Genomic DNA, 13,745 nt, shown 5'->3' on the forward strand with positions numbered 1-13,745 from the left:
AAACTGTGAGATATGTACACAATGGAATTTTACTCAGCCATAAAGAAAAACACAATTACATCATTCACAGAGAAATGGATGGAACTGGAGGACATTATGCTAACTGAGATTAGTCAGTCACAAAAAGCAAGAAATCAGATGCTCTCCATAATATGTGAAATCTAGAGAGAAAATTGGTCATAGAAGGAACTCTAGATGAAGAAGGAGATTTTATAGATGATCAAATAAGGCAATCTAACTGAGAGGATGAAAGGGAAGAAGAGGAAAAATCTTTAATGTACATGATGTACTTTAACAAACAAGATCACTAAGCTAAACATGAGAGGTAGGGAGGGGGGGAATGGGGTGGGATTTGGGTAAGGGCTAATTGGGTAATGTGTGCATGTATGATTTTACCATCTTGTATCCCATTAAGATGTATGAATACAATGCACCAATAAAAATATGGGACAGTAATCTTTATATTATAGAAAAATATAGCAGTCAAAATATAGTAGAAATGTTTAGTCAGGTGTGGTGGTCCATACCTGTATAGTCTCAGCTATTTTGGAAGTTGAGGCAAGAGAATCATTTGAGCCCAGAAATTTGGAAATGCTCTGAGCAACATAATGAAGCCATCTCAAAAATAAAATTATTCATAACCTTTCAATTACATATAATGCACATCGTTTAGAGTAACGGATCAAAAGATTTTCTACAAAGACCCCAAAGTAGGGAGAGGACACCTTACCTTTCTGTCACTCTCTTCTCTACTTTTACGTCGTTGTTCTTCTATCCGCTTTTCTCTTTTAACATCTTCTCCAATCCTGGTCAGAAGTAACATCTCTTTTGTCTTCCATTCCTAAAGAGCACAATGTTACTAGACTTGGTATGTCTTCCCTTTCCATTGATATTTTTGTCATGTTCCATCAATAAGAAAATTAGACAAGTCAGGAACTTAACAAAAATCTGGCCAAATATAATGAAATTCATACATTGAGTTTAGAACGGGCTTTTCTTAGTGCCTCCTATAAGTTTCACATGTCTAAGATTTTTGTTTTTGTTTCCTTAGAGGTACTGTGGACTGAACTTAGGGCTTCACACAGAACTAGGCAAGTGATTTGTCTCTGAGAAGCACCTAACTCTTTATATTTTTTCGTTTGAAATTGGGTTTTCCTAAGTTACCCAGGATGACCTTGAACTTGCAATCCTCCTGCCTCAGCCTCCAGAATAGCTGGGTTGACAGCCATGTGCCACCATGTTTGGCCACGATTATTTTTCCTGAAGCTAAAAAAAAAAAAAAAAATCCTCTCCACATGGACTGCTATGAAGAAGTTAGATAGTGTCCTGTAATACTCTTACATGTTCTTTCAGAGCAGAAGGTAAGCCAGGTATGGTGGCATGCACCTGTAGTCCCAGCATTTGGGAGGCTGAGATGAGAGGATCCCCGAGTCCAGAAATATGAGACCAGCCTGGGAAACATAGAGACCCATTTCCCCCAGGAAAGAAGTCGATTCTTATATAGCTTGTGGTATATACTTTATTCTTTAAAGTTACAATTTGTATCTTACAGCAGCAAAAAAAAAAAGGTTTAAAGAGTGTAAATTATTATGAGTTGAGATGACTTTAAGCAGTTGCAATTATTTATAAATGAAAAAAATGTACACTTTTTTGTCAATGTTTTAAATTTGTACTCTCTCACCTCTTCAATTTTTCTGCGAAGATTAAGTTTTCTTCTTGTGTGTTCCCGCTGCCGTCTCTCCTCCCTATCCATCTGGAGTAGACGCTGCTCCTCTGCTGTGCGCTCGAGTTGTTCTAACTCCCTATTTATCATGTCCAGATACCTGAAAAAGAGTGCAAATATCACGAAGGTGGATTTCCTGGTTTCTTTATTATGACATCATCTGTTGGGATGTTTTCAATCTTCTTGTTTGCTGTTTACTTTTTGAACTCCAGAAATTTTTCAGTTTTTATCTATCAGTCCTGTTCATCGACCTTCTAGCCAGCCAGACTCTCAATTTTTTACTCATTTTCAAGTTTTTTCTGCCACATTTGCATCTACTATTGTAGCCAAGGCAAGGGGGAGATGTGGAGCAAACTAATGGAAAGCATTTTTACAATAAGTTTCAAAACTCAGCAGCCTTAGGAATGTAAATCTGCAAAGAATGTTGAAATATCTGATGCAGTGACTTCAGAAGCAGATTTGCATTTTCTAAGAACAAAGTAGATACTGGGCTCCTTGTAATTTACAACTCTTTGAACATTTATAGTCTGGGTGTCTGATATTTCAATATGTCTTATGTCATCTCCAAGAAATATAACAATGGCATATAAAAGTAATGCAACCCAATTGCTCATTCTTACTTAAATAAAAAAGAATATCCCTTTCACATCCTACAAAAGGACTTGATAATAAAATGTTACTGACTAAATGTGTTTGGAGATAAATGAATTTACACTTTTTTTTACATGCATTTCTATTTAGTGTATATTAAACCTATGTTTTTGACTTTGCACTAACTTCTTTAAAATTAGTGCTATTAGCTCTTAAAGACTGATCATAAATGTTATTATTGTTTGTAGCATATGAAAATTACTTTCTCTTCCTCTTTTTCTACAGAAATTTTTTTTATCTTTTATTTTTCTTCAGTTATCTTCTTGGCTTACCTGTTAGGTTAAGTTTGTCTTTTCTAGTAGAAATTTTCCTTCATAGCCTTGGCACCAAGGTTTCTAATTCCTATACCTGTTGGTCTCCCTTCCACTCTACCCTACTACTCTACTGCAGGGGAATTCAGTAGTGTGTATTACTTTTAAAAATCCTGCCCTCAAGCTTTTGAGTTTTTTCCAATTTATTTAAGTGCACAATATATATGTAAAATGCATATTAACTTTAATCTTACCTGTGCCTTATTAACCGTTCTTGATCCTTTATAGATTGGGTGCCTTCCTGTAACAACCAATTGTGGAACTGTGTAACATCAGAAAATTCAGGCATTTGATTGTTTTCCTGCAGTCTATGTAGTTGTTTTGCAAGCATTTTCTATTTTAAAAAAGTGGGTTATAAATATATAACATTTTTATATTTTCCATAAATAAAACCACTAAAATTCTTATATGCCATAAATGATTAGTTTTTTAACTGCATGTAAGTCTGTTTTGAATTCAAAAGAGACATATACAACCATATCAAAGTAAAAATTTATCTATTCTAAAGAAATTAAATAAAAATATAGAGTAAGTAGAGCAAAACCTCTAGAAACAAAGAGGAAGTAGAAAAAATTTAAGTATGAGAAAGTCATCCTCATTTTTATCCAACTTTCTTCACTTTAGTATATACAATTATAAAAATAGACCTTCCTGCTGGGGCATGGTGGCACATGCTTGTAATCCCCTTGGGAGGCGGAGACAGGAGGATCCTGCAGGTTTGAAGCCAGCCGCACTGGCTTGAGAGACCCTATTTCCAAATTAAAATATAAAATAGGTCTGGAAGTGTATCCCGGAGGTAGAAGGGTTTCCAGGAACCCCAGTACCACCAAAAAAAAAAAAATAGACCTTCCCAACTTCAAACTCTCTTGCACCTAAAACTAGAATACACACACACACACACACACACACACACACACACACACACACACACCATACACAATTTTGAATAAAAAATCTAAAGGAAGTCACTTTTTTACTGGATAAATGTACACATTTGGATTTAAGACCACAGTGAATGTGTTTTTTAATTACCTTGAGGATATTATGGATAATCACACTGTTCTCTCTCTATTGCCTAAACTATTTTGATTCCAGCTTAAAATTCTTGCTGCCACAATAGATGTTTCTACTGGTCACAAGTAGGTAGAAGTAATACATTTGGCTAGCAATTTAATTTCTGAATTATGTCAGTTGCCATTAGTGTATTAATACATAACCTACTCAAATCCCTTTCTCTTTCTTGGTCAAATGTAGGAACCTCCATATCTTATTTATTTCTGTCCTAGGTTTTCATTTGGAAAAATAATAAATTAGTTTGTCAATAACTAAAGGCCAAAATATTATAAGAAGATAATATATAAACAAACCTTTCTTCCAAACTCAGCTTAAAGAAATCAGATTTAAGTATTTTACTCACTTGTTCTCTTACATAGTTTCTTTCAAAGTCTAATTTTAAGCTGGTAAGATATTGTCTGTACTTATTTAATTCCCTCAAGGTACATACAATCTGAAAACAAAAACAAAAATATTAAAATATTTAAAATTAAAAGTCATAACAATCACTTTTAAAAGAAAAATTTTTGTATCAAGAGTAATAAATTGCTAACAATTGCACAGGTAGTATCTCTGTCAGTCCTGTTCATTGACCTTTAAGCCAACCTGGCTCACAATGTTTTACTCATTTTAAACTTTTCCTACCTTTTTTTTTTTTTTGCGGGTCTGGGAATGGAACCCAGGGTCATTCGACCTCCAAGCTACACACCCTGTCTGATTTTTTTTACTATTTTGAAACAGGGTCTCACTGAGTTGCAGAGGGCCTCACTAAGTAGCTGAAGCTATCCGCCAACCACTATTCTCTGGTCTCAGCCCCCTGAATGGTGGGATTACAAGTGTGCACCACCATGCCCAGCTTCTACCATATTTTTAATGTGTTATCACAACCAGAAAACCTTTGTTAAGTAACAGAAAATGCTTATTCAAAAATGTTATTTATTAATATGACCTATTTTATAATAAGAAATTTATTACAATTGAATATATTAAAATAATTCCAATTTATTGGAATGTAATTACAAATGCAACAATGTTATCCAGATTTTTTTTTTTTTTTGGTGGTACTGGGGTTCCTGGAAACCCTTCTACCTCTGAGTGTACTCCCAGACCTATTTTATATTTTTATTTGGAAACAGGGTCTCTTAAGCCAGCGAGGCTGGCTTTGAACCTGCGCGATCCTCCTGTCTCTGCCTCCCAAGCGCGGGGATTACAAGCGTGCGCCACCACGCCCGGCGGACAACATATTTTCTACACATATTACTTGTCAATAATCTGATGTTACAAAGAGAAAAGATGAAAAAAGTAGTTATATCAGAAATACCTGTGGTTTATTTCCCTGGACGCAAACACTGAGTATTCTGTGAGATTGGCCAGTAAGTATCCACTCTGGACCAAGTTAAAGGTGATACTGGCCCTCCAGAAAGGTAGAGAAGCAGATACCAAATTCTGAAGGTTTTATTTTATTAAAAGAATCTTCAACTCACTTTATTATTGCTGGTGATATAGCCACCTTTCCTTAGTCTCCTCAGGATATCTTTGCGCTTATAGTAAGTTCTTAAATGTGGATCATGGAGATTTTTATATTGGTTTTCCAAAAGCCGACAATAAGGATCACTCAAGTTAAAACCATAAGAAGGTCGAAAAAGCTGCAAACACAGATCCAAAAATATTCATATGTAAAAGCAATGAATATCACTTTGAATAACTATGGAAGCTGCCAGAAAATAAAACATGTGGAGAGAATCTGAACTGGGGAAAACCCAACAGAAGTGGTTACTTTGGGCAAGCTTAATTAATTAACCTCACCTACCTGAATTATTCTAGAGACTTCTTCACTGAATTACTTTTTCCTTATCCTAACAGCCTTTGGCCCTGAGCCAAAGAAGAGCGGAGGATAGAAAAAGAAATAGTAAATAATTTGTTTTAAGGTACAATGCTGATATTCTCCCTTTTTCTCCTCCTTCTCTCAGATAATGGTATTACATTCAAAATAAGAAAAAAACAGCATTAATTATAGTTATTATACTTCAATCTGTAAGAAAATGAAGAAAAATAAAAAAACTTCACGATGATTAAATAGAAGCAAGTTGAATAAATAATAGAAGTAAATCTATGAGGTTAAAGATTGTGTTAAGTCACTGTCTCTTGAGTCTTTATTGAAAGAAACTCACTGTTCTCTGAGAGTTGGTCACAAGAAAATTCACAGTCCATATAAGACAATTAAACATATTAAAAATATTAAAGCATATTAATAAAAATGGAATTCCTCTATATATTTAAAGACAAAATATGACCTTATGTTATACCATCAACAAACTGAAAGAGGAAAATATAATCAGTTAATAGTCTGTTTCTACATCTATCTTTTTCTTCAAAGGAACAGGTGAGTTACTTAATCTCATTTGTAAATTAAAACATTACAAAATTGGGATTTGGGTATTGAGTTCCTAATTTTTCAAAATATAGATGGTGATAAGGGCTTAAAAAGGGTCTTCTGAAGGGGAAAAAGTATAAAATGGAAGTAGGTGTAGAAGAGATCCAGTGTTGTCTTTGCATTCTTTCAGGTTTAAATTTGTTTGGCTGTAACAACACATGCACTAGTCCAAGAAAATACCAAACAGGAGCCAGGAAAAAGACATTTGGAATATGGTGTATGTTAGTGTGAGTGCATGGGGGAATATATAAAAACAGCATGTGTCCTGTTTTCAGGCATCTATTTTCTCCATATATTGTGCACAAATTCAGACAGATCTGCAAGAACAAATATGTGACCTGTGGGTTCAGTGAGGCTACAAATAAAATTATAGTTCAATTCTTTTTTTTTTTTTTTTTTTGGTGGTACTGGGGTTCCTGGAAACCCTTCTACCTCTGGGTTACACTCCCAGACCTATTTTATACTTTATTTGGAAACAGGGTCTCTTAAGCCAGAGAGGCTGGCTTCGAACCTGTGCAATCCTCCTGTCTCCACCTCCCAAGTGCGGGGATTACAGTTGTGCGCCACCATGCCCAGCTTCAGTTCAATTTTTGAATACTCAAAAGTCTGGCTGGGTGTGACCCTATAAAGAAACCTCACAGAGTAAATAGGGTGACTGTGTATATGGACAAAAGGATAAAAAAAAAAAGTGGGATATGAGAGGATTCTAACTTCCTCTTTGCATTTAAAAACGGCTTCATTAAATTCCTGACCTTTTGTTTAAGACTGAACTTTAATCACTTCTAAGTGACCTAATTAGAAAACTGATTACCAAATGCTTTCCTGAGAAAGCAAAGAAAGAAATCTAATAGCACAAAGTCTCAAATTCAGTGAGACCAGGTACAAAGCTCACATATTTCCCAGAAGAGAAACAATCAATAATAATAAGTCAAGAAGGGGATTGTCTCTTTTAGACGGTGACATTTTACTGTCAACTTCTCTTAGATGTTGACTTTTAGCTGTGACAGGCATATGCTTCTCAAGGAGAAACCTTGTGGACTGACCTGTAAACAGAACACTTTTTTAAGAAATACATTCATTAAAGTTAGGGTAACCCTCCTATTGTCAACTTAAATAATGTTTTCCTTAAAATATATAACCACAGAAAAGTACTCTTATCAAGGAGATCATACTGAGAAAAAAATAATCTCAAAGTCTTCAAGAAGTAATCTGGTAACTACTCAGTCAAATGACTATATTAGAACTACTATAACAAAGAATAGAGAACACTTTCATTTATTTATGCATTTATAATTATTTATCTATTTGGGCAGTACTAGGGATTGAACCCAGGGACATTTTACCTCCGAGCTACAATCCCAGCCGTATTTTTTATTTTTATTTTGAAATAAGGTCTAAGTTGTGGAGGGTCTCACTGAGTAGCTGAGGCTGGCCATGAACCTGCGATCCTTCAATCTCAGCCTCCCAAGTACTGGGATTACAAGCGTGTGCCACCACGCCTGGCTTAGAGAACACTTTTTTAAAAGAAAAGAATAGACAAATGAATTAATGGTTATAGAAGATGGCAATATAATAAACATATTTTAAAAAGTAGACAAAAAAGAGCTAAATTTCTACTCTAAAACTGTATCTTTAGTAACAAAACAAGCTTCAAGCATATTTTAGCAGAGCTAATTTGTATAAATGTGACTCAAATTTTGTGAGGTCCTATTTATTTGTTTATTTTTAACTCATACATAAAATGATACATATTTTAATATACTTATAAATTGTATAGTGTTAAAAATCAGTGTAAACGTATCTCCTCAATATGATTCACTTCTTTAAGGTAAAAACATTCATAATCTTAGATTTTAAAAAAATATATATATAGTATATTATCATTATTTATAGTCACTTTTCTGTCTTTCTCCTATCTATAACTTGATCAGCTTGTTTTAATCAAGTAGAACAGGCTAAATTTTGAAAAAATAAATTATCTTTTAAATAGAGCTTATTTTGAAGAACTCATGTTTTTTAGGTGTTATAGATTGAATGTGCCCCCTCCCCAATTCATATGTTACAATATTAATCCCCAATGCCATATTAGGAAACATAATCCTGGGTGGTAACTAAGTTATGAAGGAGAGCCTTCATAACTGAGTTTAAGGCCCTTTTGAAAGAATACACAGAGAGCTCTTTAACTCTTCCTGCCATGTAAAGGTTACATGCAGAGGTCCCAAGCCAGAACCTAACCATGTTAACACTGGCATCTCAAAGATTCAGCCTTCAGAACTGTGATAAATAGATTCCTCTTGCTTGAGGAATATTCAGTCTATGGTATTTTGTTATAGGAGCCCAAACTAAGATATTAGGAAAATATAAAATGCCAGACTCCTTCCGCTCTTTGATGACATCATAGACAATGCAAGGGTAGAGGTCACTTAGAATTCTTATAGAACTTTTAAAATTACTTATCCAAGTAACCACTCAACAAGAATATACTAAACCTTCTAAGGAATTCATGATTTAGACAAGGACTGGGAAAATTTGGGAAGAAGACAGAGTTGAGGACTAAAAACACGAAAGAAAAATTGAGGGAAGTAAATATTATAATCCAATATGATTGAGTGAAATTGTTCAAAACAAGTTAACTGGGGGTCATAATAGTTCACAAAGAATTTTGAAATAATGACTCAAATGCATAGATTGGGTGGAATTATTATTCTGTTCAAACCGTATTAGATGACATTTCTTTATTTGCATAAAAAAAATCTTCTGTTAGACGTGAGGTTTTTCTTTTTTCCTTCAAAAAATTGCTTTTTCCTTGTGAATGTTGGTGCAAATTCCCATAATGGGCTTTTGCATTCTATAGCTTCTGGATTTAACAGCGAGTAGAAAGAGTTTGTAAAGGGAACCCACGTAAAACCAATAAAAACTAGTTTAGCTTACCTTTTCACTTATATTCGTGGTAAAGTATACAGTGTCACTTCCTGGGATCATAGGTAGCTTGACCCCAAGAGGCAGATCCAGTAAGTGGGCTGCTCCCAAGCCCTGAAAGTGGGTCTTGTGCGCCCCCTGTCAGATATAAAACAGAGCATTTGGGTTTGTCATTGGGGTCAACGCCTCTGGTTCCCCCACCCCCCCAGCCTGCAGACCCTCGAGCCCCCGGCCCGCCGTTGGCTCACGTCTCCGCACTGCTGGCTGTCGGCGCCCAGGCTGCTGGCGGCCGTCTTGGTGGCCGCGACGTTGGCCGCCTTGGAGCAGGCGCTCAGGTACAGCTCCATGGCCGGCCGCGGCCCGGGCCGCCGCCGCCCTGCCCAGTCGCCGACCCCGCTCGCCTCCGCGTCCGCCCGTCGTCCACGGCCGACCGCAGGGAGTGGCCGGTGGCCCGAGCCCCGCGCCCGCCGCGTTCCAGCCGGAACGTTGGGGCGATCGACCGCGGCCCTCGCGACGGAGGCTGCGCAGCATCCCGACCTCCAAACCGCAGCTGGGGACGCCCTGTGGGTGGCTGGCTAAGGTCCTCAGGAGCTGAGGGTTCTGTCCACAAATATCATCGAGGGATTGTGCGGCCCATTCCAGGGCCAAAGGCCTGGCTTTCTGTATCTGACCCCTTCTGCATGTCACCACCACCCCAAGACCAGGCTTCATGTGGCAGGACCACAGGGCATGCATCAGCGTCTAGTTCTTTTCTAGCTCTCTCTACCTACCCCATCTCTCCTCTTTTTGCCTCCCTTGCTTTATCCCAGTTCCCGCTTTTTACTCTTCTCAACCACCTAGTAAAGTTCCCACCTCTTTAGGGCTACTCACTGGGCTGGGCACCTGGATAACAGCAACCTAAAAAAGGTGGCCACTGCGTTTAAGTAGCGAAGTAGACTGGGAGTCCTTAGAGGCAGAGGCTGTATTTGAACTCTCAGAAGTTAAGACTTAGCATGATAGGTTATTTGACCCACAGTTGTTCCCTGTTATTTACAAATAATACCTGCCATTTTTTTTTTGGGGGGGGGATTTACTAATTCTAGACATTCCTGAACTTTCTTTTAAACATTTAGATCTTGTCAATACTTACCTTTTTTAATGTTAATATTAAGGAAGAATAATAATCACTATTAAATGGTGGTCCCATTGCCTGTTTTCTTAATCAGTCCTCTTGACTCTTATATGTTCTCTGACTTAATTTCACTCCTGTGTTTAGGACATTTAATTTGAAATCTGGCAATATTAGTCTACTACCAACTCTTCACTGGTATGTCCCACAGCCATCTCAAAAACTCAAACTCAACATACTAGAAACTCAGCAGTAAAAAAAAAAAAAAAAAAAAAAAAAGAAAGAAAGAAAGAAAAGAAAAAAGAACTCAATCAAAATATGGGCAAGTGAACTAAATAGATGCTTCACAAAAAAATCAAATGGTCAATAAATGCATGAAAAAAATGTTCTGGATACTTTTTTTTCCCTTTATGCTCATGTTCACTGGATTCCTAAATCCTGATTACTTTATCATTGAAATAAGCAATTGGTCCTTTCCTACCTATTTCTACATTATTCATCATTTTGTGTGTGTGTCATTTCCGTAGCCTCATAACTGTTCCCGGCCACCATTTACCTCAATGGTTCATCTTTTATTAAATTGATCTTTTTTTTTTTTTTTTTTTTGTGGTACTGGGGTTCCTGGAAGCCCTTGTACCTCCGGGCTACACTCCCAGACCTATTTTTACATTTTTTTTATTTGGAAACAGGGTCTCCTAAGCCAGCGCGCGGGGCTGACTTCGAACCTGCGCGATCCTCCTGTTTCTGCCTCCCAAGCGCGGGGATTACAAGCGTGCGCCACCACGCCCGGCCTTAAATTGATCTTTGATGGTAAGCTGACCACTTTCCTTATGTTAAAACTTTATTTGCCCTCCAAGAAGACAGAGAATGTGACAGCCTCTAACTAATCTACATTTTAGTTTCTTATTACTGATCTGACAGAGTACCACAAATTTAGTGGTGTAAAATCCCACACACACATGATCTTAGAGTAATGGAGGTCAGCAGTAAAACAGGCACCTCACTGGGCTTTCAAAAGATGTTGAACATGTCCTGTGAAGACTCTGGGCACAATCTGTCTTTTTTATTTCTAGCTTCTAGACATTTCCCCTTTCCTACTTTAAATCCATCAGCTTAGCATCTTCAAATCTCTTTTCAACCTCTGCCTCTCTCTTTCTTCTTTAATTAACAAATCCTTATGATTACATCGGTCCAATTTAGATGATCCAGAAAAGTGTATGTATTTTGAGGTCAGCTGATAACCAATCTTAATTACATCAGCAATCTTAATTTCCCCTTGTTATGAAGCAATGTATTTACAAATCTTGAAAGTTAGGATGTTGACATCCTTGGGGGTATTATTATCCTGAATATATCATAGGTGTGTGTGTGTGTGTTACTGGGATTGAACCCAGGGGCATTCTATCTCTGAACCACATCCTCAGTCCATTTTTATTATTTTCAAAAAGGGTCTGGATAATTTGTCATACTTTGGCCTCCAACCTGTGATTTCTCCTGCCTCAGCTTCCCAAGTACTGGGATTACAGGCATGAATCATAAGTGCTCTTCTCTGTTTTCTTCTGCTAGACACAACTCTCCTGTACTGCTTTAAAACTGAAACTTCAATGATACAGGAATGTATGGTTGGTTTGGGAAAGGCTGCTGATTTACCAGCCTATGCTTTTATTCATGCTGTTTTCTCTGCCTGATGGCCCTTTGCACTTCATTGCTTAACTGGTTTTAATCAAACTTCAAGACAGCTCAGGTGTCATCACCCCCAAGCATTCTTTCTGACATTCTAAGCTTTTAACAAATTCAATTTCTCTGTATGTCTCTCCATCTTAGCATTTTCACATTATCAAGAATATCTCTTTTCAGTGTTTCTTACTAGAATGTAAACTCCTTGAGAGCAGGGATTAGTTTATACAACTTTATATACACAGCACCAATACAGCGCCTAGCAAGCACTTGGTGAGCTTTAAGTATAGTTTCATTGTCCTAACTTATGGATGAGAACTAATAAAATATTTTAAGTAAATGTTGATCTTAGGAATGCCTTGGCAGCAATGTGGAAAGTGTATTTATGAATGTGTTGCTGAAGACATAGGAGGCTTCATGATTTGTAGTTACATATAGAATGTATTTCAGAGACTTTTAAGAGGCTTAATTGCCACAGTGTTGTTTTTCTCCTTATTTCTCCAACTTTATAAAGAACAGAGAGAATGGTTGTGGGAACCTGCCAAGGGGTGTGTGGATGGCAAGCATGGATTCTGGAGGAAATAGGTAAGCTGGCACAATGACGAATTCACTCAAAAACTCCTGAATCAAACAAGTGAGCTTTATTTATAAGGAAAGCAGTTGGAAAGGGAGAGATCAAGGTGCAAGAAGCCTATGCTATTTATATGTTAAGGAGGATGTGTTGTTTTCTTGAAGATGGTAGGGGAGTGTGTGTCTGAGATTTAATGTCCTTAGAGGCTGTCTTTATTAGCCTTTTCTTGATAACAAACCATGGACAGTATTCAGTGGATTTAGACGATGGCTTGTTATTTTTCTGAATTCTTTGGGTTGGCTGGCAGTTGCTTGGGTTTGGCTGGCTTAGTTAGGGCTGAGACATGGAGGACTGTGTCAATCACATGGCCAGTCCCTCAGCTCAGAAGGCTGGAATGGTTGTGTAATGGTTTGGATTTGTAATATGCACTCAGACCTCATAGAGGGTAGGCAGCCTTGTAACCATGTCAGAGGTGGTGCTTGGTTAAGAATGGGTCTTTGCAAATATAATCCTAGGGATTATAGCCAGTCTCCTCCCTTGCTCTCGCTCTCGCTCTCGCTCTCTCTTCTGGCCTCCATGATGTGAGAGCAGAGATTTGCTGCTCCCTCACTCTGCTTTCTCTCACTGTGCCCTAAGCTCTACAGACTTGGACTGACATGGACAGAAGCCTGAAATCTCCAAAAGGAAGCCTGAATCTCTCCCAGAGCAAATGAGTCTGCCTTCCTTTAAATTGTGCAGTCAGTTGTTCTGGATTACAGTAGTGAGAATGTTCATCAGAACAGGTTGTGATGGCTGGACCTCTCCTCATGTTTTTTTTTTTTTTTTTTTTTTTTTAACCACTCGGAAGGATAGTCCATGCTTTTTAACATGGCAGTCTCAGTGTTAAAATATCCCTTAAATAACGAATCTGTTAATGTTTGGATATGATGTAGCTGAGTTTTGAGGGTTGTAATCCCAGCAATATAATAGATTTATCTGGGTTGTGGCCTGAATCAGTATGGTGTGACTGGAGAAAGTAAGTCCCAGGGGCTGTGGCATTGTGGATTATATGTGGTCCTTCCTCCCCTGCACTCTCTTTCCTTCTCTTTTCCTCCCTTCTCTCCTCTATTGCTTCCAGGCTCCAGGATTGACGGGTCCAGCCCGTCAGCTGTGGGGCTCAGTGGGAAAGTTGAGTGCCGATGACCCCGAACAAAACCACACGGAGCTGGGAGACGTGTCAAGCAGGATCTCATTTATTTCTCTTAGGCAACCCAATTTAAAGCAAAAAACCACAAGGGAGATTTTCAACAGGAAACTAT

At 37.7% G+C, this 13,745-nt stretch overlaps 1 protein-coding gene across 1 annotated transcript in view; it reads right to left on the reverse strand.

Moving 5' to 3' along the window:
* FSIP2 (fibrous sheath interacting protein 2) overlaps nucleotides 1–9,438 on the reverse strand; it is a gene marked incomplete at both ends in the record, with an annotated part of 76,634 nt that extends 67,196 nt beyond the window's left edge. The window contains 7 exons of the mRNA XM_080689368.1: nucleotides 731–841; nucleotides 1,682–1,823; nucleotides 2,880–3,019; nucleotides 4,103–4,192; nucleotides 5,223–5,384; nucleotides 9,104–9,229; nucleotides 9,340–9,438. Coding sequence (XP_080545494.1) covers nucleotides 731–841; nucleotides 1,682–1,823; nucleotides 2,880–3,019; nucleotides 4,103–4,192; nucleotides 5,223–5,384; nucleotides 9,104–9,229; nucleotides 9,340–9,438 — 870 coding nt within the window. The remainder of the gene's footprint in view (nucleotides 1–730; nucleotides 842–1,681; nucleotides 1,824–2,879; nucleotides 3,020–4,102; nucleotides 4,193–5,222; nucleotides 5,385–9,103; nucleotides 9,230–9,339) is intronic.
* Nucleotides 9,439–13,745: the final 4,307 nt, after the last annotated feature.

The sequence above is a fragment of the Muscardinus avellanarius genome, assembly GCF_963383645.1.
Source record: "Muscardinus avellanarius genome assembly, chromosome: 2".
NCBI lineage: Eukaryota > Metazoa > Chordata > Mammalia > Rodentia > Gliridae > Muscardinus > Muscardinus avellanarius.